The sequence below is a fragment of the Salvelinus fontinalis genome, chromosome 31 (genome assembly GCF_029448725.1).
Source record: "Salvelinus fontinalis isolate EN_2023a chromosome 31, ASM2944872v1, whole genome shotgun sequence".
In the NCBI taxonomy this organism is placed as follows: Eukaryota; Metazoa; Chordata; class Actinopteri; order Salmoniformes; family Salmonidae; genus Salvelinus; species Salvelinus fontinalis.
The window spans coordinates 34,949,776-34,977,082 of record NC_074695.1 but is presented as its reverse complement, the minus strand read 5'-3'; the positions used below and the strand labels follow the sequence as shown (position 1 = coordinate 34,977,082).

General features: G+C 38.6%; 1 protein-coding gene across 1 annotated transcript in view; it reads right to left on the bottom strand.

Moving 5' to 3' along the window:
• Positions 1 to 27,307, bottom strand: part of cntn3a.2 (contactin 3a, tandem duplicate 2) — a 73,190-nt gene that overhangs the window by 30,999 nt on the left and 14,884 nt on the right. The window contains exons 9-14 of the mRNA XM_055892357.1: positions 25,343 to 25,479; positions 24,656 to 24,785; positions 24,357 to 24,507; positions 22,534 to 22,661; positions 19,324 to 19,493; positions 17,784 to 17,901 (exon numbers count right to left, since the gene is read on the bottom strand). Coding sequence (XP_055748332.1) covers positions 17,784 to 17,901; positions 19,324 to 19,493; positions 22,534 to 22,661; positions 24,357 to 24,507; positions 24,656 to 24,785; positions 25,343 to 25,479 — 834 coding nt within the window. The remainder of the gene's footprint in view (positions 1 to 17,783; positions 17,902 to 19,323; positions 19,494 to 22,533; positions 22,662 to 24,356; positions 24,508 to 24,655; positions 24,786 to 25,342; positions 25,480 to 27,307) is intronic.

Sequence of the window (27,307 nt, the reverse complement as noted above, 5' to 3'; positions counted from 1 at the left end):
ATTGTATTTATTTTGTTCATGTGACATTTATTATTTAATTAATTAGTGATTTATTTAACAATGAATTATAAAGTAATAATTGTAATAAGTGTCTGATATATACTTCTAACAACAAATCATATTTTTAAAGCCACTTCAGAGATAGTCATTTCCATCTAATTTCATTCTGCAGGGTCAAGCTATAGATACCACAGGAGCCAACCCCTCTCCAGAGACGTTAGACGACAGGGGTTCTCCTCCAGAAAAGAAATCTGCCATGGCTGAGCTTTTTCTGGAGTTGTTCACGACCCAGGAGCAGGGAACTAAGTCAAAGGTCAAGGTGATAGAGGAGGAGGTGACCTTATACAGGGAAGTGGAATGTATTCCCCTGGATGCTGATCCATTTACAGGTGAAGTCGGAAGTTTACATACACTTAGGTTGGAATCATTAAAACTCGTTTTTCAACCATTCAACAAATTTCTGATTAACAAACTATAGTTTTGGCACGTCAGTTAGGACATTTACTGTGTGCATGACACAAGTAATTTTTCCAACAATTGTTTATAGACAGATTATTTCACTTATAATTCACTGTATTATAATTCCAGTGGGTCAGAAGTTTATATACACTAAGTTGACTGTGAATTTAAACAGCTTGGAAAATTCCCGAAAATTATGTCATGGCTTTAGAAGTTTCTGATAGCCAAATTGACATCATTTGAGTCAATTGGAGGTGTACCTGTGGATGCATTTCAAGGCCTACCTTCAAACTCAGTATCTCTTTGCTTGACATCATGGGAAAATCAAAAGTAATCAGCCAAGACCTCAGCAAATAAATTGTAGACCTCCACAAGTCTGGTTCATCCTTGGGAGCAATTTCCATATGCCTGAAGGTACCACGTTCATCTGTACAAACAAAAGTACGGAAATATAAACACCATGGGACCTCACAGCCGTCATACCGCTCAGGAAGGAGACGCGTTCTGTCTCCTAGAGATGAACGTACTTTGGTGCAAAAAGTGCAAGTCAATCCCAGAACAACAGCAAAGGACCTTGTGAAGATGCTGGAGGAAACAGGTACAAAAGTATCTATATCCACAGTAAAACGAGTCCTATATCGACATAACCTGAAAGGCCGCTCAACAAGGAAGAAGCCACTGCCCCAAAACCGAAAAGTTTAAATGTATTTGGCTAAGGTGTATGTAAACTTCCGACTTCAACTGTACATGGTGGAAGACCAAACAGTTAATATACCCTCATGTTGCCATGTTAGAAAGGCGCTACCTGGCAAGCCGATCTATGCTCACTGCAGATAATTTGGATAGACTAATCTTCTTAAAGAAAAACTTGAAAATCGGATAAAAATGTTTTGATTTTAGATTTTTTTTCAAATAACCTGTCTCAAGTGGTCCTATTTTGTTTAAGACACTGCTATTTGACAAAATGTTGATATATGCTGCTGGACTATGCACTCTTGTTGAAGTTCTGTTTTAAATGACTAGGCGCTGCTGTTTTTTGTTGTCCCTTTGTTTCCATATGCTCCTGGGAATTCAAGCTACCCATGTTTACTATGATAATAAATGGAAAATCGAAATACAAATGACATATTTCTCAGGCATTTATTTTGTCGATGTATCGAACGGTACCAAACCGTGATGCCACTGTACCGTATCATACCCAACAGTGAGTTTTGTGAACCGTTTCACCCCTAATGAATAAGTATAAGAATACTTTTGAAAAGATAACAATAGGCCCAGGAGACCAGACAGCGTGTAGTGTTGACTACACGGCTGGAAATGGTTCAACTCTGAGACTATCGATTACTACAGAATAAGAACAAATCCTAGACGTAGAATTACTAGTCTGCAGCTGGAAATTATGTAAATCTAGCGCGAGATAACCAATAACCGCGGAAGCATCTATTCCATGCAACGACCATCTGTACGCCTGACGTATGCATTACAACAGACACTATCCAGAGTCGCTGAGATAGCGACAACTATGAAAGACATTGTGACTTCTGGGGAAGTTAACCAGAGACTCTCTGATGAACTGACTAGCCAGCAGATTGGCCTGTGATTCCAACAGAGAAGACAACAATGGCATACGGGCGTAAATACATACATTTCAATTAATATAATTATCAACTGTGTGTAGTGGGTCCATTTTATCTTTCCCGCTTTTTATCTGTTCTCACCCCTTTCCATTGTCTACCAAGCCGTCATACTGGTTTAGCCCACTAGGGACTTATCAATGCATTGTGTTAGTAACCAATAACTATATTGTTTGTTTATGTAATTCTGTGATTTGATTAGTTAGTTAGTAAATAAACAATTAAACATTATGGAGGCTAGGGTTTGTGCAGATATCCAAGGGTTTGTGACGTTCAGTAATGAGAACTGATGAGGTAATAATAATACATAAATACAAGACTGTACTCGATAAGATATGAAAATATCTGAAGAGTCGTTTCGGGAAATAGAGACTAGACTGTATGTGTGGGGTACAGAGATGAGATGTGATTTAAAAATCATGTTAAACACTATTATTGCACACAGAGTGAGTTGATGCAACTTACAGATGGATGAAAATGTACAGAATGGTTATCTGAAAGAAAATGGGGGAGGGTCATGCTTTTTTAATTTCAGTGAAGGGGAGGGTTTAGTATTTATTTATTTTTGATTATTTATTTATTTATTTTTACATCTAGTCAAGGGGAGTGTCATGTAATTTGTAATTGATGAAATTTCAATATTTCTCAGTGTTTTAGAATTAGTTGCTTATTAGGCTATACTGTATATCGATGTGTGCCCTCATCTCTGATTCTCAGCTGGGCGCGCAATATCACACACACAGACGACACCATTCTGTATACTTCTGGCCCTTCTTTGGACACTGTGTTAACTAACCTCCAGACGAGCTTCAATGCCATACAACGCTCCTTCCGTGGCCTCCAACTGCTCTTAAATGCAAGTAAAACCAAATGCATGCTCTTCAACCGATCGCTGCCCACACCTGCCCGCCCGCCCAATATCACTACTCTGGACGGTTCTGACTTACAATATGTGGACAACTACAAATACCTAGGTGTCTGGCTAGACTGTAAACTCTCCTTCCAGACTCACACTAAGCATTTCCAATCCAAAATTAAATCTAGAATCGGCTTCATATTTCGCAAAAAAGCATCCTGCACTCATGCTGCCAAACATACCCTCGTAAAACTGACCATCCTACTGATCCTCGAATTCGGTGATGTCATTTACAAAACAGCCCCCAACACTCTACTCAACAAATTGGATGCAGTCTATCACAGTGCCATCCGTTTTGTCACCAAAGCCCCATATACCACCCACCACTGCGACCTGTACGCTCTCATTGGCTGGCCCTCGCTTCATACTCGTCGCTAAACCCACTGGCTTCAGGTCATCTACAAGTCTCTGATAGGTAAGGCCCCGCCTTATCTCAGCTCACTGGTCACCATAGCAGTACCCACCCGTAGCACACGCTCCAGCAGGTATATCTCTCTAGTCACCCCCAAAGCCAATTCCTCCTTTGGCCACCTCTCCTTACAGTTCTCTGCTGCCAATGACTGGAACGAACTACAAAAATCTCTGAAACTGGAAACACTTATCTCCCTCACTAGCTTTAAGCACCAGCTATCAGAGCAGCTCACAGATTACTGCACCTGTACATAGCCCATCTATAACTTAGCCCAAACAACTACCTCATCCCCATACTGTATTTATTTATTTATCTTGCTCCTTTGCAACCCTGTATTTCTACTTGCACATTTATCTTCTGCACATCAATAACTCTAGTGTCTAATTGGTATATTGTAATTACTTTGTCACTATGGCCTATTTATTGCCTATATAGATTTTCTTCAACTGTAATATTGACTGTATGTTTTGTTTATTCTATGTGTAACTCTGTGTTGTTGTATGTGTCGAACTGCTTTGCTTTATTATTGGCCAGGTCGCAGTTGTAAATGAGAACTTGTTCTCAACTTGCCTACCTGGCAAAATAAAGGTGAAATTAAAAAAATTGCATCTATAGGCTATTTAGAGTGGTCTCAATCAAATTATCAACAGCTTATAGGTTTCGATGTGCATGGTTGGAGAAGCACAGAGCAAAGTTATACAGTATTTCTGAGATAGCTGCTGGGATGGTGTAAATAGGTAGAATGGCGCCGGAGGGGATGGCTGCCGTTTTACGGGCTCCTAACCAACTGTGCTATTTTGCAAGTTTTTTTAGCGTTGTTTCTAACTTTTTAAAAAAACGTATTTTGTACATAATGTTGCTGCTACCGTCTCTTATGACCGAAAATACCATCTGAACATCAGAACAGCAATAACACACCCTGAACTCGACAAAGATTTTTTCTTAAACTTCTCTAGGGTATGTGGGACGCTAGCGTCTCACCTCGTCAACAGCCAGTGAAACTGCCGTGCGCCAAATTCAAAACAACAGAAATCCCATAATTTAAATTCCTCAAACATACAAGTATTTTACACCACACTTGTTGTAAATCCAGCCACAGTGTCCGATTTCAAAAAGGTTTTACGACGAAAGCACACCAAACGATTATGTTAGGTCAGAGCCAAGTCACAGAAAAAGACAGCCATTTTTCCAGCCAGAGAGGAGTAACAAAAAGCAGAAATGGAGATAAAATGAATCACTAACCTTTGATGATCTTCATCAGATGACACTCATGTTACAACATACATGTATGTTTTGTTCGGTAAAGTTCATATTTATATCCAAAAATCTGAGTTTAGGCGGGACACTACTGTCTCACTTGACCAAAAGCCAGAGAAAATGCAGAGCGCCAAATTCAAATAAATTACTATAAAAATCTAACTTTCCTTAAATCACACATGAATGATACCAAATTAAAGCTACACTGGTTTTGAATCCAGCCAACATGTCAGAATTCAAATAGGCTTTTCGGCGAAAGCAAACAATGTTATTATCTGAGGATAGCACCATAGCAAACAAAGAGAGAGAAGCATATTGCATCCCTGCAGGCGCGACACAAAACGCAGAAATAAAAATATAATTAATGCCTTACCTTTGACGAGCTTCTGTTGTTGGCACTCCAATATGTCCCATAAACATCACAAATGGTCCTTTTGTTTGATTCATTCCGTCGATATATATCCAAAATGTCAATTTATTTGGCGCGTTTGATCCAGAAAAACACCGGTTCCAACTTGTGATACGTGACTACAAAATATCTCAAAGTTTACCTGTAAACTTTGCCAAAACATTTCAAACTGCTTTTGTAATACAACTTTAGCTATTTTTTTACGTAAAAAAATCGATAAAATTGAAGACGGGATGATCTGTGTTCAATACAGGATTAAAACAAACTGTAGCTAGCTTTCTGGTCACGCGCCTCTAACAAATAGGACACTTCGAGTGACCCTCGTTCAAGATGGCCGTACTTCTTCATTACACAAAGGAATAACCTCAATCAATTTCTAAAGACTGTTGACATCCAGTGGAAGCGGTAGGAACTGCAAGAAGGTCCCTTAGAAATCTGGATTCCCAATGAAAATCCATTGAAAAGAGAGTGACTTAAAAAAAAACATCTGAATGGTTTGTCCTCGGGGTTTCGCCTGCTAAATAAGTTCTGTTATACTCACAGACATGATTCAAACAGTTTTAGAAACTTCAGAGTGCCTTCTATCCAAATCTACTAATAATATGCATATTTTATCTTCTGGGGATGAGTAGCAGTTTAATTTGGGCATGCTTTCATCCAAAATTCAGAATGCTGCCCCCTACCCTAGAGAAGTTAACGAGTCTGACGCAAAGGATATACTGCTTTTTAGGGAACGGGCTCAAATCCCCGTCAATTGCGTGAAGAAAAAACGGAGAAAAAGAGGACGGAGGTCAGGCTGCCTTCTGAGAATTCGTGGGAGAGTGAGTAAAACTCCACTACGAGCCGTTATATTGGCCAACGTGCAATCATTGGAAAACAAAATGAATGATATACGATCAAGACTATCCTACCAAGGGGATATTAAAAACTGTAATATCTTATGTTTCACCGAGTCATGGCTGAACCACGACACGGATAATATAGAGCTGGCAGAATTTTCCATGCATCGGCAGGACACAGAAGCTACGTCTGGTAAGACGCATTTCAAGCATTTCACGGTAAGGTCTACAACTGTTGTATTCGGCGCATGTGACAAATAAAGTTTGATTTAGTTTGATAAAACTAGGCTGCATTACACAGCGCAATGGATATTCCAACCTTGAGCCCTGCCTGCTGGAGGTCATTTTGCAGGGCTCTGGCAGTGCTCCTCCTGCTCAAAGGCGGAGGTAGCGGTCCTGCTGCTGGGTTGTTGCCCTCCTACGGCCTCCTCCACGTCTCCTGATGTACTGGCCTGTCTCCTGGTAGCGCCTCCATGCTCTGGACACTACGCTGACAGACACAGCAAACCTTCTTGCCACAGCTCGCATTGATGTGCCATCCTGGATGAGCTGCACTACCTGAGCCACTTGTGCCGGTTGTAGACTCCGTCTCATGCTACCACTTGAGTGAGAGCACCGCCAGCATTCAAAAGTGACCAAAACATCAGCCAGGAAGCATAGGAAAGGAGGAGTGCCAAAGGTTTCTTTAGATTTTTTTTTTGTTGATTAGGCCTAGTCCCAAAAATGCATGGACTAGCCTATAGCCTATGTTCTGTTCAGTTTGAGAAAGAGAGTGCAAAGATGAGGAGGGCCAGAGGTCAACTTTGATAGCTTGCTACTACCATAATAGATTTTTATTAAAAACATTATGTTTCTTGGCCGTGATGTATTTATCAGAGTTATTGACCTCACAATAAGCCAGATTGGAGTCCTTTACATAGTGGTGCTGAAACTTGTAGCAGAAGCAGTGGCACAATCGGAAATGGTCAGCTCATGATGCAGAAAGAAGACAAATTCGAGTAGGGCTAATTCATTTCAACCGCCTATATTTTATTTAGACTTTGCTAACAACAAGAGGGCTTTTGTGGTTAAGGTGAAATATTTCTTCCTATTTAAGAAATAAGAGGTAAACCTACCTGTTTGACAAACAAACGAAATTAGGCTACAGGCTGCTATAACCAATAGATTTGTCGGTCAATTTCTCCACCCACCACTTTAAATAGCCTACCTCCATGTCAGTGAAGAGCTGTTAAGTTAAAAAAAGAAACAAGCCGTAAAATACCTGGGAAAGACATCACTCCGATGCATATGGGGATATAATTGTTTTGTTTCTTTGACATTCAGAGGCTGGCACGCAACTCAAAACTCAAAACTGGTAACACTTGCAACAGAGGAGGGGGTAGGACGTAGACGGCGGACGTAAAGGTAAAGTAAAGGTAATGGCGGACTGAACGAAGTTATGTAGAGCACCTCAAGATAAAACATAATATTCGAAATATCTGCTAAATAGACTAAAATATTAGCACTACATAATCTGGTGAGTGATAAACCTTCAATCTGGATAATAACACAAAACAAATCCTAAAACTAGAGACATTTATCGACAAATATTACGAACACAGACAACAACCAAACATGACGGAGAATAAGACAGGGGAACCGTTTACAAAACGCAAGCGAGATTCTTCGACAGATACTGACGATTTAATATTCTCACCACCGGGAATGGTAAAGGTCGAAACTGATCTGTTAAAATCAATAAATGACAAACTGGGTTTACTTGAATTACTTAGTAAGGATATAAAAGAGTTAAAGGCAAGCCTAGAGATGAGTGATGAAAAAGCTGCGACATTGGAGAAGGAAACACACGCGCTAAAAGGGACAGTCAATAAGATTCAAACCGAAATGAATGGAATTAAAAAAGAGAACATCGTTCTGAAGGAAGCCTTACTGGAGATTCAAACTAGATCCATGAGAGAGAATTTGGTACTTACAGGTATCCAAGAAAAAGAAGGAGAAGTTCCTGAATCTATAGTTAGAGAGTTCCTCCGTACAGCGCTTCAGATTCCATGCGAAGTTGTCGACAAAATCCAACTTGAACGTGTTCACCGCTTCGGACAGAGAGGGCAGAGGTACGAACGCCCAATCGTTGCAAAATTTGCTTCATTTAAAGATAAAATAATGGTTAAAAGCCTAGGTAAAAGACTTGCTGGGACCAAAATTGGCATGAATGATCAGTTTCCGAAAGAAATTGCAGAACGGCGCAAAGTTCTGTATCCAATTTTCAAAGAAAACAGATTAAAAGCGAAACGAGTAGCTCTCGTCGTTGATAAACTATATATTGATAACCAGTTGTTCAGAGACACAAAGACTACTCCATGGTTATTTTAAAATTTACAAAATTCTCATAGACGTGGAAAATAAACACAATTCAAGCCCGGTTACTGATTGTAACAATACAACAAAAAATATAGCTTTTTTATAAATCTTCACATATAACTAATTGAACACACAAGCACTAATTCAACATAGTGAAGATAAAAACTAAGTAAACAGAAGGCACAGTATGTGTGGATGGTATGGTTTGTGTTTATTTTATTTTTTATCTTATTTGTTATGTTTGGAAAGTTGAGTGAGTGAGTAATGAAATGGTTGCATATCCCAGAGCCAATGTATTGCTGTGAGCCGGGTATGAGAGGGCTTTCAATGTTGTTCAGATGATGGATATACTTTTATAATGAATTATACGTCTTATTTATTTATTGTCCTATCATGGAAAACTACATTTTTTTTATCTTAATAAATTATATCTAATTATTATCCTATTTTAATGGTACTGTCTATGGCCCTATACCCTAGACACCCACCTGAATGACCCAGATATTAAGGAGAAGTCCCTAACTGTTTTATGTGCTCGCTGTAAGCGGTCTATATGCAGCTAAAATGAGGTCAGAGACCAAGAGCAGCACTGCCCCCTCAAGATTCTGAGCCTGCTTGGCAGGGTTGGTCCTGCAAAGCCAAAGCCCCCTAAAGGGAGAGGAAAATATACAAGGAATTTCTCAAAGCTGCTAATGAGAACCTTGACGACCTTGTACCTAGCCGGTGGGGATTCCGGTGGGGTACCCCCACCCAGGCAGTGGCAGTGCTGGCAACACTAGCTGCAGTAACCCATGGGGAGGGGGTCACACTCGGACATTCAGAGAGGGGGTATATTATTGTGGCCCTGGTGGCACAGAATCAAGGTCGGACTGCATGGAGATGCATGGGGACATGGTCATGACTGGTGGCCGTATTGTGGGTGTTTTTTTTCAGGAATAGGGTGTACATTTGACGGCCATTATCTAGGATATGACAATGGTAAATAAATTTCAATTTTTGCTTATTTTTTTGCGCGGTCTTGCAGGCCTTCTCATGCAGCTGCAACTGCAATGGCATTTGGAAATCATGACCCATCTTGAGTTGGGCTCTGGGATGGTGCATCTGTTGAGAAAGTGAGCTTATGGTTGTGTGGGGGTAAGGGCTGAGTGTGTATGTGTGTATCCCACAACTGTTGCGAAAGAAGAAGTAAAAGATGTAAGGTACAATAGAGGATGATCCACAGCTATATATAATACAAATCGAGGTGACGGCAATGGAAATGCATATGGCAATTGATTTACTTCAATTCGGTAAATGGAACTGTATGCTCTTTTCAAAGAATGGATCCCAGTCGGTTCAGGGCTATGGGATACAGGGGGTCGAGGGTGGTCTGCCGGGCATTGGGATGACAAGCCATCTCGAGATGAGGCCTTTTAGCGGGTGGAATAGTAGGGACCAATTGGAGGTTTACTTAGTAGAAATGCAAATATCATGGTACAACTATATAGACACTCAATCATTATGTTACGTTTTAATAGTACGTTTACAAAAATATATTCTGATTAAAAGAATGAAAGGTGTGTCTCATGGTAAGTGGTGAAATAAGTATAGCCAGTTACAATTGTAATGGCTTAGCAGATAATAAGAAAAGACGATCAGTATTTACCTGGCTAAAAGAGAAGGATTATAATATTTATTGTTTACAGGAAACCCATTCAACAGTTTTAGATGAAGTTTTGTGGAAAAAGAACTGGGTGGGCAAAATATATTTCTCCCATGGGCAAAGAAATTCAAAAGGGGTGATGATCTTAATTAACAATAATTTTGATCCAAATGTGCAAATTGTCCAAACAGATCCTCAAGGTAGATGGATTATTTTAAATATGTTATTGGACAATAAACAAATATGGCTTGTTAACCTATACGGTCCGAATAATGATGATCCAAGCTTCTTTGAAAATATATATAAGAACTTATCAACTCTACAAGCAACACTAGACTCTATTATTATAATGGGAGATTTTAATACGGTCTTAAATAGCTCTATAGACCGGAAAGGAAATCACACTACAAATTATCACCCTCAGGCACTTAAGGAAATCATGAATGTCATGGATATATTGGAATTAGTGGATATATGGAGACTTAAATACCCTGATTTAGTGAGATATACATGGCGGAGGCTGAATCAAGCTAGTCGTCTTGACTACTTTCTTATTCCATTCTCTCTGGCACCAAAAGTTAAAAAAGTGTTGATAGGGGATAGAATGCGGTCGGATCATCACATAATTGGCATATATATTTCTCTTACAGAATTTCCACGTGGGCGAGGATATTGGAAATTTAATCAAAGTCTACTAGATGATAAATTGTTTAGAACTAGGACAGAAGATTTTATAACTGACTTTTTCAGACATAACATAGGTACAGCAGATCCCCTTATTGTATGGGACACTTTTAAGTGTGCCTTTAGAGGCCATGCAATTCAGTACTCATCTATAAAACAAAAGCAATTTAGATCAAAAGAGTCCATATTAACAAAGGAAATTGAAGGACTAACAGTACAGTTAGATAGCAATAAAAACGGTACCATAGAGGCACAGAATAATTTAGAGGAAAAACAAAAAGAAATGGAGGAACTTATTCAAGAAAGATCCAGTGTAATATATTATAAAAATAAAGCGAACTGGATGGAATATGGGGAAAAAGGCACCAAATTCTTTTTCAATCTTCAATATAGAAATGCTACCAAAAAAAATGTATTAAAACTTGTGACAAATGATGGAGTCACGCATGATTCACCAAATGATATTTTGAAAGAGGAAGTAAAGTACTTTAAGAATATGTTTTCGTTTCAGGCTCCTCCATCTCCACTAACTGAAACTAATTGTATGGATTTTTTTCCTATTAATAATGTAAAATTAACATCTGAACAGAAAGACTCATGTGAAGGCCAAATTACAGAGGAGGAACTGCTTGTTGCAATTGGGGCCTTTAAAGATGGGAAAACTCCAGGGCTGGATGGCATACCAGTGGAAGTATACAAAACGTTTTTTGATATACTCAAAGGACCTTTATTAACTTGTTTTAACCACTCCTATATAAATGGTAGATTATCAGACACACAACAAGAAGGTCTGATATCGTTATTACTGAAACAGGACCCAAGTGGTATATATAAAGATCCAGTCCAATTAAAAAATTGGAGACCTCTTACACTTCAGTGTTGTGATGCAAAAATCCTAGCAAAATGCTTGGCGCATAGAATAAAAAAAGTTTTGTCAGATATTATTCATCCTAATCAGACAGGTTTTTTACATGGACGATACATTGGAGATAATATAAGGCAAGTACTGGAAACAATAGAACACTATGAGATATCGGGGACACCAGGCCTGGTTTTCATAGCTGATTTTGAAAAGGCTTTTGATAAAGTACGACTGGAGTTTATATATAAATGCCTAGAATATTTCAATTTTGGGGAATCTCTTATAAAATGGGTTAAAATTATGTATAGTAACCCTAGGTGTAAAATAGTAAATAATGGCTACATCTCAGAAAGTTTTAAACTATCTAGAGGAGTAAAACAAGGTTGTCCACTATCGGCATATCTATTTATTATTGCCATCGAAATGTTAGCTGTTAAAATTAGATCAAACATTAATATTAAAGGATTAGAAATCCATGGCTTAAAAACCAAGGTGTCATTGTACGCTGATGATTCATGTTTTCTTTTAAAACCACAACTAGAGTCTCTCCAGGGCCTCATAGAGGATCTAGATACCTTTGCTATCCTCTCTGGATTAAAACCAAATTATGATAAATGTACCATATTACGTATTGGATCACTAAAAAATACACATTTTATATTGCCATGTAGTTTACCAATTAAATGGTCTGACGGAGATGTGGACATACTCGGTATAAAAATCCCAAAAGAAAGAAATGATCTCACTCCAATAAATTTTTATAGAAAGTTAGCAAAAATAGATAAGATCTTGCTACCATGGAAAGGAAAATACCTGTCTATTTGTGGAAAAATCACCCTAATTAACTCTTTAGTCATATCACAGTTTACCTATTTGCTTATGGTTTTGCCTACACCTAGTGACCTGTTTTTTAAATTATATGAACAAAAAATATTCAATTTTATTTGGAACGGCAAGCCAGATAAAATTAAAAGGGCCTATTTATATAACGAATATGAATTCGGAGGGCAGAAATGATTAAATATTAAAGCATTAGACCTCTCACTAAAGGCATCGGTCATACAAAAGTTATACTTAAATCCAAACTGGTTCTCTAGTAAACTGGTACGAATGTCTCATCCTATGTTCAAGAAGGGCCTTTTTCCCTTTATTCAGATTACACCTGCTCATTTTCGGTTGTTTGAAAAGGAAATGATCTCCAAAATATCCTTATTCTTTAAACAAGCCTTAGAAAGTTGGTTGCAATTTCAGTTTAATCCACCTGAAAGGACGGAACAAATAGTACAACAAATATTGTGGTTAAATTCAAATATAATAACTGATAAAAAAACTGTATTTATCGAAGAAATGTTTAAAAAAGGTATAATTTTTGTGAATGATATCATAAATAGGACTGGTGGAGTTATGTCACACATGCAGCTAACACAGACATATGGAAAAGTCTGCTCTACCCAAAATTACAACCAATTAATTGCAGCATTACCACAAAAATGGAAGAGGCAAGTAGAAGGGGAAAAAAGTAAGGAACTTGTATGTCGGCCCTGTATTAAAGAACAAAAATGGTTAAAGAAAAGTGTGATAAATAAAAACATATACCAATTTCATTTAAGGACCAAAAAACTAACAGCTGTGCCATACAAATTGCAAAATAGTTGGGAAGAGATTTTCGATGTACCCATTCCATGGCACATGGTTTATGAATTGATACGCAAAACAACGCCGGATTCAAAACTTCGAATTTTTCAATATAAATTACTGTACAAAATTCTTGCAACTAATAGAATGTTATATATATGGGGTATACAATCTTCCCAGCTCTGCAGATTCTGTTGTGAGGAGGCAGAGTCATTAGATCATTTATTTTGGTATTGTCCATATGTAGCTCGTTTTTGGTCACAGGTCCAGGAATGGCTGAAGAATTGCAACATTTGCCTAAAACTAACGCTACAGATAGCAATACTGGGGGATTTGAAAAGCCATAGTCAATCAATCAATAATATAATAATTATTTTGGCAAAGATGTTTATTTTTAATTTACAATCTGTAGAAGCTATGAGAATAGGAAGGTTCAGGTCTTTTGTGAAGCATCACAGCACAGTTGAGAAATGTATGGCAAATAGAAATCCGAAATGGATGATGTTGGAAGATAGATGGGAGGGGTTGGGTGGAGCTGAAGGGTGGGACTAATAACAAGATAAACAATATAGGGCATACGGGATCTGTGAAATGTGTATAGGTGCGGAGCTTTTGTGAAATAGCACAGTTACAAGTGGAAATAAAATTGGATGGACAACAGAAATAGAGGAAGGACTAAGAACAAATAAGAGAGAACTATTGTAAAGTGGACTGTGTCTGTAAGATAGGTATAAGATGTAGAAATTGAAGGTAAAAGCAGAAGTGTTTATAAGTTTACTCCAATTGGGGGATTGGTGGTAGGGTCGCGGGGAATAATAATAAAGGCATATTCTTTAAAAAAGTATGTATGTCTATATAGGTATGTGTATGTATATATGTGTATATGTATGCATACGTATATGGATATATATATTTACCCCAAAAAATATGGGGGAATGGAAATGATGCAGACAATTACATTGGAAGCAACATTCTTTCCGCAATACTAAGCTGATCCACCCCCCAAAAAAAAAAAAAAAAAAAAAAACAACAAGAGGGCTTTTGTGGTTAAGGTGAAATATTTCTTCCTATTTAAGAAATAAGAGGTAAACCTACCTGTTTGACAAACAAACGAAATTAGGCTACAGGCTGCTATAACCAATAGATTTGTCGGTCAATTTCTCCACCCACCACTTTAAATAGCCTACCTCCATGTCAGTGAAGAGCTGTTAAGTTAAAAAAAGAAACAAGCCGTAAAATACCTGGGAAAGACATCACTCCGATGCATATGGGGATATAATTGTTTTGTTTCTTTGACATTCAGAGGCTGGCTTTGCTTGGGAAGTAATCTAATTCAGCCACTATCAATTGATTAAGCTATTCACTTTCTGTACAATAGATGTTTAAACCCAGACAACTTTTAGGGAAACACTTCTGATCATCTCTCGTTGGGTTAAGCCACGGAAGAAGTAGCCACGAGATAAAGAATACAGTTTTCTGCGTCGGTAGGTCTACTCTGTCTGGGGTGGAAAGATAGGCCTAACTTTTGAAAATACCATGCTCAGATTCCTAACGACATCTCAGATTCAATTATTTGTCAACATGGACAGTTTCTTTAAAAACAAGACACACTTATTTGGCATTGGAGAAATATGATAAGATGAACACATCTCTCTGTGTCACGACCTGACCTTAGTTATCTTTGTTTTCTTTATTATTTTGGTTAGGTCAGGGTGGTACGAGGGTGGTATGGGTATTTTAGTCTTGTCTAGGGGTTTTTGTATATCTATGGGGTTTTGGTATTGTCTAGGTAATATAGGTCTATGGTGGCCTAAATTGGTTCCCAATCAGAGACAGCTGTTTATCGTTGTCTCTGATTGGGCATCCTATTTAGGTTGCCATTTGCCATTTTAGTTTTGTGGGTTATTGTCTATGTGATGTTGCATGTCTGCACTTGTTTCTTATAGTGGTCGTTTTTGTTATTTTGTATAGTTTGTTCAGTATTCATCTTTATTAAAGGAATATGTATTATAATCACGTTACGCCTTGGTCTCCTCACTACGACGTTCGTGACACTCTGTCAATTCTTAGCCTGTAATTTTGGTAAATTGTGTGCTATTAAAAAAAGACTTCGCTAATATGTGAAATGATGTTGAGTTGCATGAAATGTTTATAAAAGGCCGACCTGCAAATACAAAGCAATGCTTTTACTATAAAGGAGATCTTACACCCCATGTTGTCTGCGTACCCACAACCTTCTGGCCCGCAGCCCTGTGTCCTATCAAAATTCACGCATTGCTATGTAATGCTTAAAAGACGAAGAACAGTTTCTAAAACGGCACATCTTAGGCTCTGGCCTGTCCAAGAAGTGGGGCTAAACGGTAGACATGTTCTCTTTGTTTTATTTATTATTTTGGGTATAGGGTAGGGTTACTTGTTGTTTTTTTCAACCATTTAGAGATGGTTAAGGTAAATATATATTTTGCTGAAGGGATGGCCATCCATTTTCATTTCAGAGAGGTCCGATTTTCTCCATGTAACCCTTATTATAACTAACGTTCATTCCAATATTATGTGATTGTTAAGCAACATTTACTCCTGAACTTATTTAGGCTTGCCATAACAAAGGGGTGGAATACTTGACTCAAGACATTTCAGCTTTTCATTGTTCAGTAATTTGTAAACATTTTGAAAAACATAATTCCACTTTGACATTATGGGTTATTGTGTGTTCAGGCTGTAACACAACGAAATGTGAGAAAAGGTCAAGGGGTGTGACTACTGTCTGAAGGCACTATATATTATTGTATATTATCTTGTATTGGCCAGAGCCAAAATACAGAGAAAGATATGTCTCTTGCCCAAAGCTCACTATGTGCTGTAATGGAAAAAAAACTATTAATAAGAACTTGGAAGCCACTTCAGGCTTATACATTGTCCCCCTCTAATTCTCCTCTTCTCACTCATCAACGGTACTGTAGTAGTCACAGGGCTACATTAAAAGGTGAAAATGAAAACCATCTCTGTAGCCTTCGAGAACCCCCTTTTCAATTATTTTGTTTTATTATCCAACCAATTGGAGGGGCGGATGTTTAAAGTTCATCTGCTGTTTCCTGTTGTAATGAAGGTGTCAGTTCGCCGAAGCTAATACATAGACCACCAGCGAACAATGATAGTAAGAACCACAGAATTAAATAGATATTTAATATTTATGCTAGGACCACTGACACTCCTCATTTGCTGGAATTTGAACAGAATTCTAAACAACATTTCAATTATTAGAGCATTTTGCCAGTGCAACACTTCAAAAACATGATAAAGAACTGCAAACGTGACTTGATATTTAATCAAATAATGTATAATAACTGTCAAAAGTTGTTGTGATTCGCACGTTAACAATTTGAGTCGTGTCGTATTGTGCATTAATTGTATTGATGTTGTTTAATAACACCCACCTTTGTTCTTCAAAGCCTAAACACTGTACTGTAAATCTATGTTCTATAATAAAGACATGCTAAATATATTATATTTAGAATGTCAACATCAGCTTAATTTAAATTTTTTTGCATTAATTGTATTAATGTTGTTTAACAACACCCACCTTTGTTCTTCAAAGCCTAAACACTGTACTGTAAATCTATGTTCTATAATAAAGACATGCTAAATATATTATATTTAGAATGTCAACATCAGCTTAATTTTTACGATATCGATCTATGTAAAACTCATTAGCTCTTTCCAATAAGAAGCTTTGATATGTCGCCCTCATTAAAACCTATTAATGGAACCTACAATCAAGGATCAATTCTTTATCTCGTTAATTATATTTTCTTGGCAGGGCCGAGAGAATACTGTCAGAATCTCAGGGGTGTTAAAATAGTCTGAGATTAAAATGAACATACTAGATTTGCTTTGTTTTAGGCATCACTACAATGGGAATTAAAACATGTCCAATTTTTAATACAGTACACTGTATGGACATATTTAGGTATTTTTCATTCACAACAAGTTTATGAAACACATTTATGAGTATTGTAGTATGATTCATACCAACCTTCATAAAAATGTTTTTCAATATCATTAGTATGGAGTTTTCTAAATAAAAGTCCCTTTTCATTTCAGAACTAAAATGTATCAGTAACACTGAAATGGATCTTGATTTATCTATTGTACAACATACATTTGTACATACATTTGTGTGTTACCCTAAGAATACATTTTTGGCAAAGAGCATGTTGTAAGCCCAAAATGACATTGTCGATTGATGCCCCAGGACAGAACTCGCTTTAGGCCCGGTAGGCCTACTCTATTTCCTTCAGATCCGCCATCTACTGGATATTGTGACAGAAAAGTGATGGAATTCAGTAAGATAATATTGATGACGACTCAATGTACAACCTAAGCTGTCATTGGCAAAATGCTTTACATTAATTTAATATAAATGTGTCATGTAGTCCTTAAAGGGCCTCTCTCTCAATAGTTAAGAATACCTCCTGTGTGTCAGTTGTACGTTTCCCCCTAGCAACAACAGCTCAATTATATTATGCTATTCTATGTCTGTAATTAAGCTAACCACTATATTCCCCTGTAAACGGTGCTACTAAATGGGCCTTCAACCATACTCCCTCTGTGTTTACAGGAACTGACTCCAGTTATAATTAGTGAGTGGTAATTCTGCGAAAAGGAGGGTTTCTTACCTTTTACAATCAATATGGCCACTGCTGACAGGCTCTCCACGTCTGTGTCCACCACGCAGATGTACTTCCCGGCATGATTCAACTGGATGTTTCTGATCATCAGATCCCCAGCTGTTCTCTACAAAGGCAATCATAAGAAATCCCAAACAACCTGCGTAAGCAAAGGGCATTTGTAATGTAACCCCCTCCTACGTCTATGGGTCTTCGGGCAGTTTTCTCCACTGTAATTAAAAAAAAAAATAGGGCCCTGTAGATTTTCATTTCTGAAGACGACTGCCAGCAGCGAATGCTAAATTAAAGGTGGAATCCCTTCCTTTGGCTGTGGTGGAGGGATAGTGGCGAGGCTGATCTGGTTTAATTATGGAAATTAATTCCTTGAAGCGGGCAAGTTAGTTGATAATCTCTTTGGACTTGGGGACATTATAGAATTTTTGAGGAGTGAATCTCATTAGTGATAAGAAAATTGTCAGTCACACACACATATGCCCGATGTATAATCTCAGAGTGTGTGGGTGTTTCATTTCATCCAGTAATATTTTTTTGTAGTCCAGGACCTGCATGACGCAATTTTATCCCACTGATATCCAATACAGTTGAAGATCTGTTCCAAGACCTTGATCAGTGATCATTTTGCAGCTGAACATCAAAATAGAAAACCTCAGAGGATACAACAGAGGCAAAAGATTAATGTTAGGCTGAAAAACTCAGACACTGTAAAATGTACTTGAAACCAAAGATGCAGTAGAAAGTTGAATATGTTTTGATCAGGCTAACTTAATAAATCATGTTGAGCTACTATTGACAAACTACAATTGGAACAATTGATTGAAGACTGATCAAAGACTGCTATTGAGTTTTTCAGATTAAGAGACAGACAGACAATGTCTAGTTTGATATTTGCGTGCGAGCCAGTGTGTGCAAGTGCCAGAGAAGCTTGAAAATCGAGACTCAACAAGTGTTTTAATTACTTCCGGTAACTCCCGCGAGCATGCGGAAGATTCAGACAGAAGCCAATGGGACCGTGCCACTTTCTTATTTACATGAAAGTAAAGCTCATGTCTCTCAATTTTCAAGCTTCAGTGTACTTAGCACAAATTGGCTTGCACGGATATTGCGCAATAATGGGTATGTGCTATTGACCACAGTAACCAACCCAGAGCTACAACTAGCCAAAGGCCCTGCTCAAAAAATACTTTAAAGAATGCCTGCTTGGATCACTCATCTGACATGGCTGGATTTTTATTTAAATCTTAACCAGACAAGTCAATTGAGAACTAATTCTTATTTACAATGACAGCATGGCTGGATTGGTTAAGTTAAAGGTATGTGATAGAGCCATTGCTTACAGAAATCAATGTGTTAGGAAGAGTCTGTGCGTTTAAAGTATTTGAACAGGGCCAAAGATCCCCTAAAAACAAATAGGGGAAATCAGGGGACACCGCACCCTGGAGTTGAACAAATGTGACCGAATTGAGAAAGATATGCCAGATATCCAAATGTTCAAAGAAATAGTGTAGAAGAAAGTGTGTCAGTCACTCACCCCTCCCACTAGCTCAAAATGCCTGTCTGTCTTGGTGATGAGCTGTCCGTTGAAAGCCCAGGAGAAGAAAACATCAAGGACAGGGTCACAGGCGATCTGGCAGGGCAGCACGATGCTCTCACCCACTATGATCTCCATGTCCACTGGCCCCTGAGTAATTCTTGTTGGATCTGTCCAAAATGTACAAACAATCCCACGCACAAAGGCCCACGCACAAAGCACCAGGGATGGGGTCAATTACATTTCAGTCAATTCAGGAAGTATACTGAAAATTCCAATGTATGATCAAATGCTATTCAGTCAAGCTATTCTGTTTGTCTATATCTTGTTCAATAACAAACAGGGTTGGGGAGTAACGGATTACATGTCATCCATTACATGTATGGGATTTTTTTTTAAACGGTAACTGTAATCCGTTACGTTACCAGCAAAAATATTGTAGTCAGATTACAGATACTTTTGGAAAACTAAATAATTACTTCAAGGATTACTTTTACATTCAGAAAGGATGTTTGCGAAAAATAAATCATTGACACTTCTCTGTTTTCTCAATGACATTCAAATCAGCATTGAAAAAAGGCACAAGTTTAAGTTAGTTACACCTGAGCGAGTCTGACCACAAGTCAGAGAACACTATGATGACACACCAAACGTGTTTGATGGATCGCGGGAATAGAGCAGGATTAGTATTTTGTAGGCTACAGTTCAAGCTATGTCTTCCAATGGTGCGACTGCTGTCGGCGTCCAAAGATTATCCAACTTGAATAAACGCTTGGAGTTAAGGATGACTGCAGTGGTGTAGTCTACGGCGATACAGATATCACGTAATATTGATATCTACATAGCGCATTGATGTGAATCACAGGGCTGCTCTCTTATTTGCGTCTTACGGATTGTGGGTATTGTGGATGGCTGTTCACGAATCTAAATGTGTATTTAAACCAATAATGGTTGAATTCAAGAAGTATAAACTGTTTTTGAAACCAGTGGACAGCCAGTGAAAAATGCACTCTTGCAACAGCTACATAGTGCAGATCCCAGCCTACATAAAAAACAGTTGACTTTGGTTTTTAATGTAAAGATATAATTTAATCGTATTATTATTATGTAGTAGATAGCGATGGGTTAGAAGAAGCCTACATAACCAACCCAATAAAGTAAAATGTAACATCCATATATGGCCAGCTACATTGATTTATCCTGCAATATTTCAATTAGTAACATACAATTTTGTCTTCTTCGAATGCCTCCTACGGGGAAAGTAATCTAAAAGTAACTGAATGTAATCATATTACGTTACTGAGTTTTGGTAATCCAAAAGTTACATTACTGATTACAATTTTGGACAGGTAACTAGTAACTGTAATAGATTACATTTAGAAAGTAAGCTACCCAACCCTGAAACAAGGTAATTATGGATAGTGGCAATGTTACACTTGCTGTCATAAACAGACAGGTTATGTAACGCAAAAAGTCTTACAGTATTCAGGCCAGAATTATGGAAGTATTACAACAGATTAGCCAAGTAAAGGGTTATTAAACAGGCTTGTTACTAATAAGAGCTGATACTGTTTGCTGACATGACTGGAATAATCTTTTGTAATCCTGAAAGCAATTACAATACCCAGATAAATCCGATAAAAAAGCAGAGAGGTGATTGATACTTCGAGGTGGTGGGACTGTTATCCACGAGATGAGTTAACCCACAGACACACATGCTTACACACACACAGCACCTGCTGACCACACAATAAGGGCACACTGAGTTGCAACAACTACAGCCATTGTTTGTCGGAGGCCGCTGTGCATCAAAAGTCAGGGCAATTAATTAAAACCTTGCTCTATCTTGCTAAATAAAATCAATAAATCACAAAAGAAAGAATGAAGGGATAAAAAATGTATCACTATTACAGGGATTGTATTTGGAGCCTCGGCATGAACAATGATATGTAAAAGATGTCTCATGAGTCTCTATATATCTATTCTCTGAATAAATCCTCAGAAAATGCAACTACCACAGTACGGTTTAAAAATAAATGCAGTGTTTGGCAGCCAAGTTATCGGACAGTTACCATTCGGCTCACCTGTTAACCTCTGAGGGGTTGTTCTTTTGGCCCTGTTCAGGGCCCGGCGAGTGTGGGGGGTATCCCCCCATATTTATTTTTGTTCTAAAATTGAAATCGACATATCATTTGAATGCTACAGCCCTTGTCTTTTTGGATATTGAACTCAAATTGTACTGCTGGAAATGTGATTACCTCCACCCCCCACCACACCTCCAGAAAGGCCATAAATCATGAGCTATAGTCATATTCATAGAGTATGCTATGCAGATCATGTCACCAAAAGTGAAAACATTTAGTATTTATGGAAAGGGTATACCCTGATGGTCAATATAAAGCAATGCATTTCCTTATCTATCCACATTTCCTTTGTGTGCATCCTCCACATGCGCCGTTGATCTATCTCACTAATATACAATAGGAAAAGTGAATGGGAAAATAGTTTGACGTTTTCTCACCTGTCTGTGTTTTATTTTAAAACATTAACCCAATAACTTGAAAGGCCTGATTCCTATGGTCATTATAATATGTCATGTTTGAAAATCTGTTCAGACATTTTGGAACAGTGACTCACTACCCAAACCAGACACAACTGGTTTCAAGTGGCCAAGAGATGTCATGTGATCTCCTACTGCTCTCTAGTGGATTAACTGGGAATCAGACAGGGGATATATTTGCATCAATGGATAGATAGATACTAAAGCTTTCTCCTCATTATGTATATCATTCTTGTAAGACAAAAAAAGATTCCTATGAGACAAAAAATTACGTTGCACAAGCCCAACCCCTATAACAACTTTGTTATTTCGGCTCAAGGGCATTTCATTTGTTTGAGTCAATTGGTTGGCTGCATCCAAGTATACAAAGATCAAGTAGTTTCACAAACACCTTTCCAATGCATTATTATACCTACTGCAAAATGTACAGTAGGGTGTACTCTACAGTAGGGAACACAGCTCAACGCAATGAAATTCCCATGACAAAAAAAAACTGTGGGATGCAAACCATGAATCTGGTAATGTTTTCTGCCCTCAAATCTGAGCTCAGTATCAGAGAAGAGCTAGCTTAGCTCTTACCTTTAGTAACCCTTAGTTAGACAGAGTGTAGGTTGGTTAGGGCTAAACTACTGTGTAATGCAACACCTTACCTGTGATGAGGAGTCTTCCAGTGGTGCTGGAGGTCCCAAATCGGTTTCTGGCAAAGCAGGTGTAGCTGCCGGCATCATACTTGGTCATATTAATGATTCTCAAAGTTCCATCTGGAGAGAGAGTGATTCTGTGGGGGTAGATGGAGAAGCTGGTGACACGGGTAGAATCTGAACCCCAGCCTCCCACGGGAGAAACCGTCTTAACTGTTAGTCGAATAGGAAATTCCATCAGGGGCCGAGGCTGGCACTAGTATTAGTAGTATTTATTAGGATCCCCAATTAGCTGCTGCCAAGGCAGCGACTACTCTTATGGGGGTCCAAACAGAAATCAAAACACAACAAATAAAATACATAATATACAAAACACTACATGTACATCACAATTTAGTAATTTAGCAGATGCTCCCATCCAGGGCGACCCACAGCTAGTGCATTCATCTCAAGATAGCCAGGCGAGACAACCTCGCATTACATATCACTACGTAATACAATACATAATACAATGCAAAATACAGTCCGAAATACATAAAAATGTCTGTGTGTCTCTTCAAAGTCCCCGTCGTGCCGTATGGTGTTCTTATATCTGTTTTTTAAAAATCTTATTTTATTGCTAGTTTGAGTTACCTGGGGTGGCAGAGAGTTACATGTAGTTATGGCTCTATTTAATACTGTGTGTTTCCAAGCTTCTATGCTAGACCTGAAGACTGTGAAAAGACCTCTGGTTCCATATCTTGTGTGGTACAGATGATTGTCCAAACTGTTTAAGCAGACAGTTCGCGACCTTCAACACATCAACATCTCGCACAAAGATCAATAGCAATGCAGTCACTCTCTACCTAACTTTGAGCCAGAAGAGATTGACATGCATGTTTCAGCCAATCATCAGTCATTTGTGTCAGTGCCGAGCATGTTGAGTGCCCTTTCAAACAAGCATGCTGAAAGTATGTTGTTAATTTGTTTTCTGCAAAATAACATTGTATTTGGTAGAACAAAAAGTTTGCTAAGCGCTGGTAACAGACTGATTGGTCGGCTGTTTGAACCATTAAAGGGTGCTTTGTTATTCTCCCAGGCAGGGCTACCTCACCGGGATACCATAAACCTGACTCATGTCCTCTACACAGGGTCATTTTCATTAAGGCATTGAACGGAAACTTTTAAAAATGTTCTGTAATGGAAAACAAAAACGAGTTTGTCTGTTTTCTTGCCAAATGAACATGACCCTGTTTACATTCAACTTGTCATGTGTTTAATCCTATCAACACCAGTGGGCACCAGTGCCTAAAATTCTTTGAAATAAATCTACCCACTGGTTAAAAACTGGTTGAATCAATTTTGTTTCCACGTCATTTCAATGAAATTACATTGAACCAACGTGGAATAGACAATGAATTGACGTCTGTGCCCAGTGGGTAAATTCTAACCCATTGACCTTGACTTGTGTCTGTTATTCTGAACATTCTATTTCAACATTTTTAGTGTACACAATCAGTTATGAAACTAATAGCAAGCCATTGACATTTAGATATTTTCTTGATATGATTTCAAATGATATAAGTAGAGATTATTTTTATGTAAGCTCTTCTTGATAAAAACATCTACAAGATCTTTATCTTTTTGGAGGTTGTATGTACTACCAAAGAAAAATGACCAATTGAGAAATACATCCTTTCTTGCAGAAATCAGTATCTTCTTGTACCTGTCTAAATAAGGCTAAAATAAATTAGGAACAGATCATCGCCTGATCAATGTAATTTGAAACACTAATATGGGTGGAGAAGAAAGGGGGAATCGAACCATATATAGAATGTATTGTAAGACGTTACCTGTCATTGGTGTGGATGGGTTGGTTGCCTTTCTTCCACAGGATGCTAGCGGTGGGGTAGGCTTGGGGCTTACACTCTAGAGTCACTATGGTGCCGGCCTTGGCTTTAAGCAGGGCTCTGAGCAGGTTACCAGTGAAGTCTGGAGAAGAGGCTGAAGGGACACAGGAAATGTAAAAAACATTATTATTGACCCCATTATTATCGTATCCTTCTAACCTTTCAAAGAACAGTAATATGACCTTTTTGATTTGTTGGACAGAGTCACACAATGTTTAAGAAATGGATAAAAGCCACCATACCTAAGACCATGAGCTCAGTGCTGAAATAGATGACACCATATTTATTCTCAGCCACACACTGGTACATCCCGGCATCAGACAGGTTCAAAGACGAGATCAACAGGACCCCATTGTCAACGTAGACCCTCTCCTGACGAGGCACAGACACAAGTAGCATGTGGAATACAAGTAAATGTTAAGGTCATATGAACATAATAAAACACATTTATCACAGTAAAAATAACCATTAGGAGGGTTTCGGTAAGGAGTGAAATTAAACAAAATATCCAGCTAATGTAAACAATAACAAAGTGGTAGAAAAATGCATGCGCTAGAAATATCTAGATGCACTTCTCTGGGGGATTAAGTTCGGTTTGCTACCGTGTACTTTTCACAGTAGACTAACTCAATCCGCAGAAGCTTGAACATGGGCTATGAATAATGGAGAGTGTTTGCCTGTTCTCTTGAAATGGAGCAGCTTGTCGAGAGTCTGATACGCTATCTTTCTCTCAGACACACGCAATATCTCTCTCCATGCACACCCATGTCACAGGTGCAAAGCAATGTTTCAACGTAAGGAAGGTGCCTGGAGATTGCTTATACTCCTAAAAGTTGGATTCGATTGTGAAATGTTCAGTGTGCTAGCGCCTTCATTTCTGTAAGACGGACAAAGAACTCATGAGAGATGGATGGGAAGGTGGGGTTTACCTCAGTGATCAGCACTTGGCCATTTTTCAGCCAGTTGTAGGAGGGTTTGGGCTTCCCGTTGGCCCTGCACTCCCAGTGAAGCCTCTCCTCTATGGCCAGGGCTGTGTCTCTCATGGTCTGAATCCACTGAGGTTTGGCTATGAAAGATCCAAAATACTCCATGTCAATGACTGACTGCATATTAGTAGAGGGTTTCAAAGGGGAAGTCCTCTTACAGTTTTTCTCGATTGCTTGAACACTGTGAAGGAAACTGGGATCTACGCGAGCAAAACTGGGATCTACGTGAGCAAAACTGGGATCTACGTGAGCAAAACTGGGATCTACGTGAGCAAAACTGGGATCTACGTGAGCAAAACTGGGATCTACGTGAGTAATTTCTCATTGTTTACACACTAAATGCAAATGCGAAACACTTTTTTTGCAAAACAGTAGACAAAACTCTACTGTATTTTTTATTTATAAAAATTATTTAACCCATATTTTACAAAGTAAGTTGACTGAGAACACATTCTCTTTTAGAGCAACGACGTGGTGAAGAGTTGCAAGGGAGAGGGGAGGGGATGAATGAGCCAACTGAAAGCTGTTGGTGATTAGCTGGCCATGATGGTATGAGGGCCAGATTGTACATTTTAGCCAGGACACCGGGGTTAACACCCCTACTCTTACGATAAGTGCCACGGGATCTTTAGTGACCACAGAGTGTCAGGACTTCCGTTTAACGTCCCAACCCGAAAGCTGCACCCTACACAGGACAATGTCCCTTTCACTGCAAAGGGGCAGTATCTACTGTATCTGCTATCTTTAGTAACACAAACATGTACTTGGCTTCAAAGTGAGGAACAATGTGCAATTCTCTGTTCAAACTGTGTCACCCTCTGTAAGCAGCGCTATCATGCACTTGAATGCACTAGAGATTAGGGAATTCTTACAGAGATGACACAAAGCTCTTCACCTGCAACACTCCCAGACTGTAATGATCATAATTCAAATCGGTTTCACAGCCCAACTCACCTCTGACCTATTCCCAGCACCAAACTCGGTTTCAAGGAGCTTTTGCAGAAAGTCATTTAACACCATTGTCACTTGTTAACATTCTGTCAACTCCAATTAGAAAAGTGTTATTTTGCCTCAGCCACGAGACCATGGGAAAGAAAAGGAGAGGAAGCAGAAGCAAAAAAATGAAATAATTGAAGTAAAAACATTACCAAATATACTTCCAATATGAGACTATGCCTGTCCCAACTGGAATTGTTTTCTACCAGAATGATAACTGAAAATCAAAAATAGAGTTGCCTGCAATGCTTACAGATAACAACAATGCACACTAAACAAAAATATAAATGCAACAAGTGTTTGTCCCATGTTTCATGAGCTGAAATAAAATATCCCCGGAATGTTCCATACATCCCTGTTAGTGAGCATTTCTCCTTTGTCAAGAAAATCCATCCACCTGACAGGTGTGGCATATCAAGAAGCTGATTAAACAGCATGATCATTACACAGGTGCACCTTGTGCTGGGGATAATAAAAGGCCACTCTAAAATGTGCAGTTTTGTCACACAACACAATGCCACAGACTGCATGAATGTCCACCAGAGCTCTTGCCGGAGAATTTAATGTTAATTTATCTACCATAAGCCTCCAACATAGTTTTTGAGAATTTGGCATTTATTCGAACCGGTCTCACAACCGCAGACCACGTGTAACCACGCCAGCACAGGACCTCCACATCCGGCTTCTTCACCTGCGGGATTATCTGAGACCAGCCACCCGTACAGCTGATGAAACTGTAGGGTTGTACAACCAAAGAATTTCTGCACAAACTGTCAGAAACCGTCTCAGGAACCTCATCTGTTTGCTCAACGTCCTCACCAGGGTCTTGGCCTGAAAATGTGGGAAAATGTTAATCTTCGATGACCACTGGCATGCTGGAGAAGTGTGCTCTTCACGGATGAATCCCAGTTT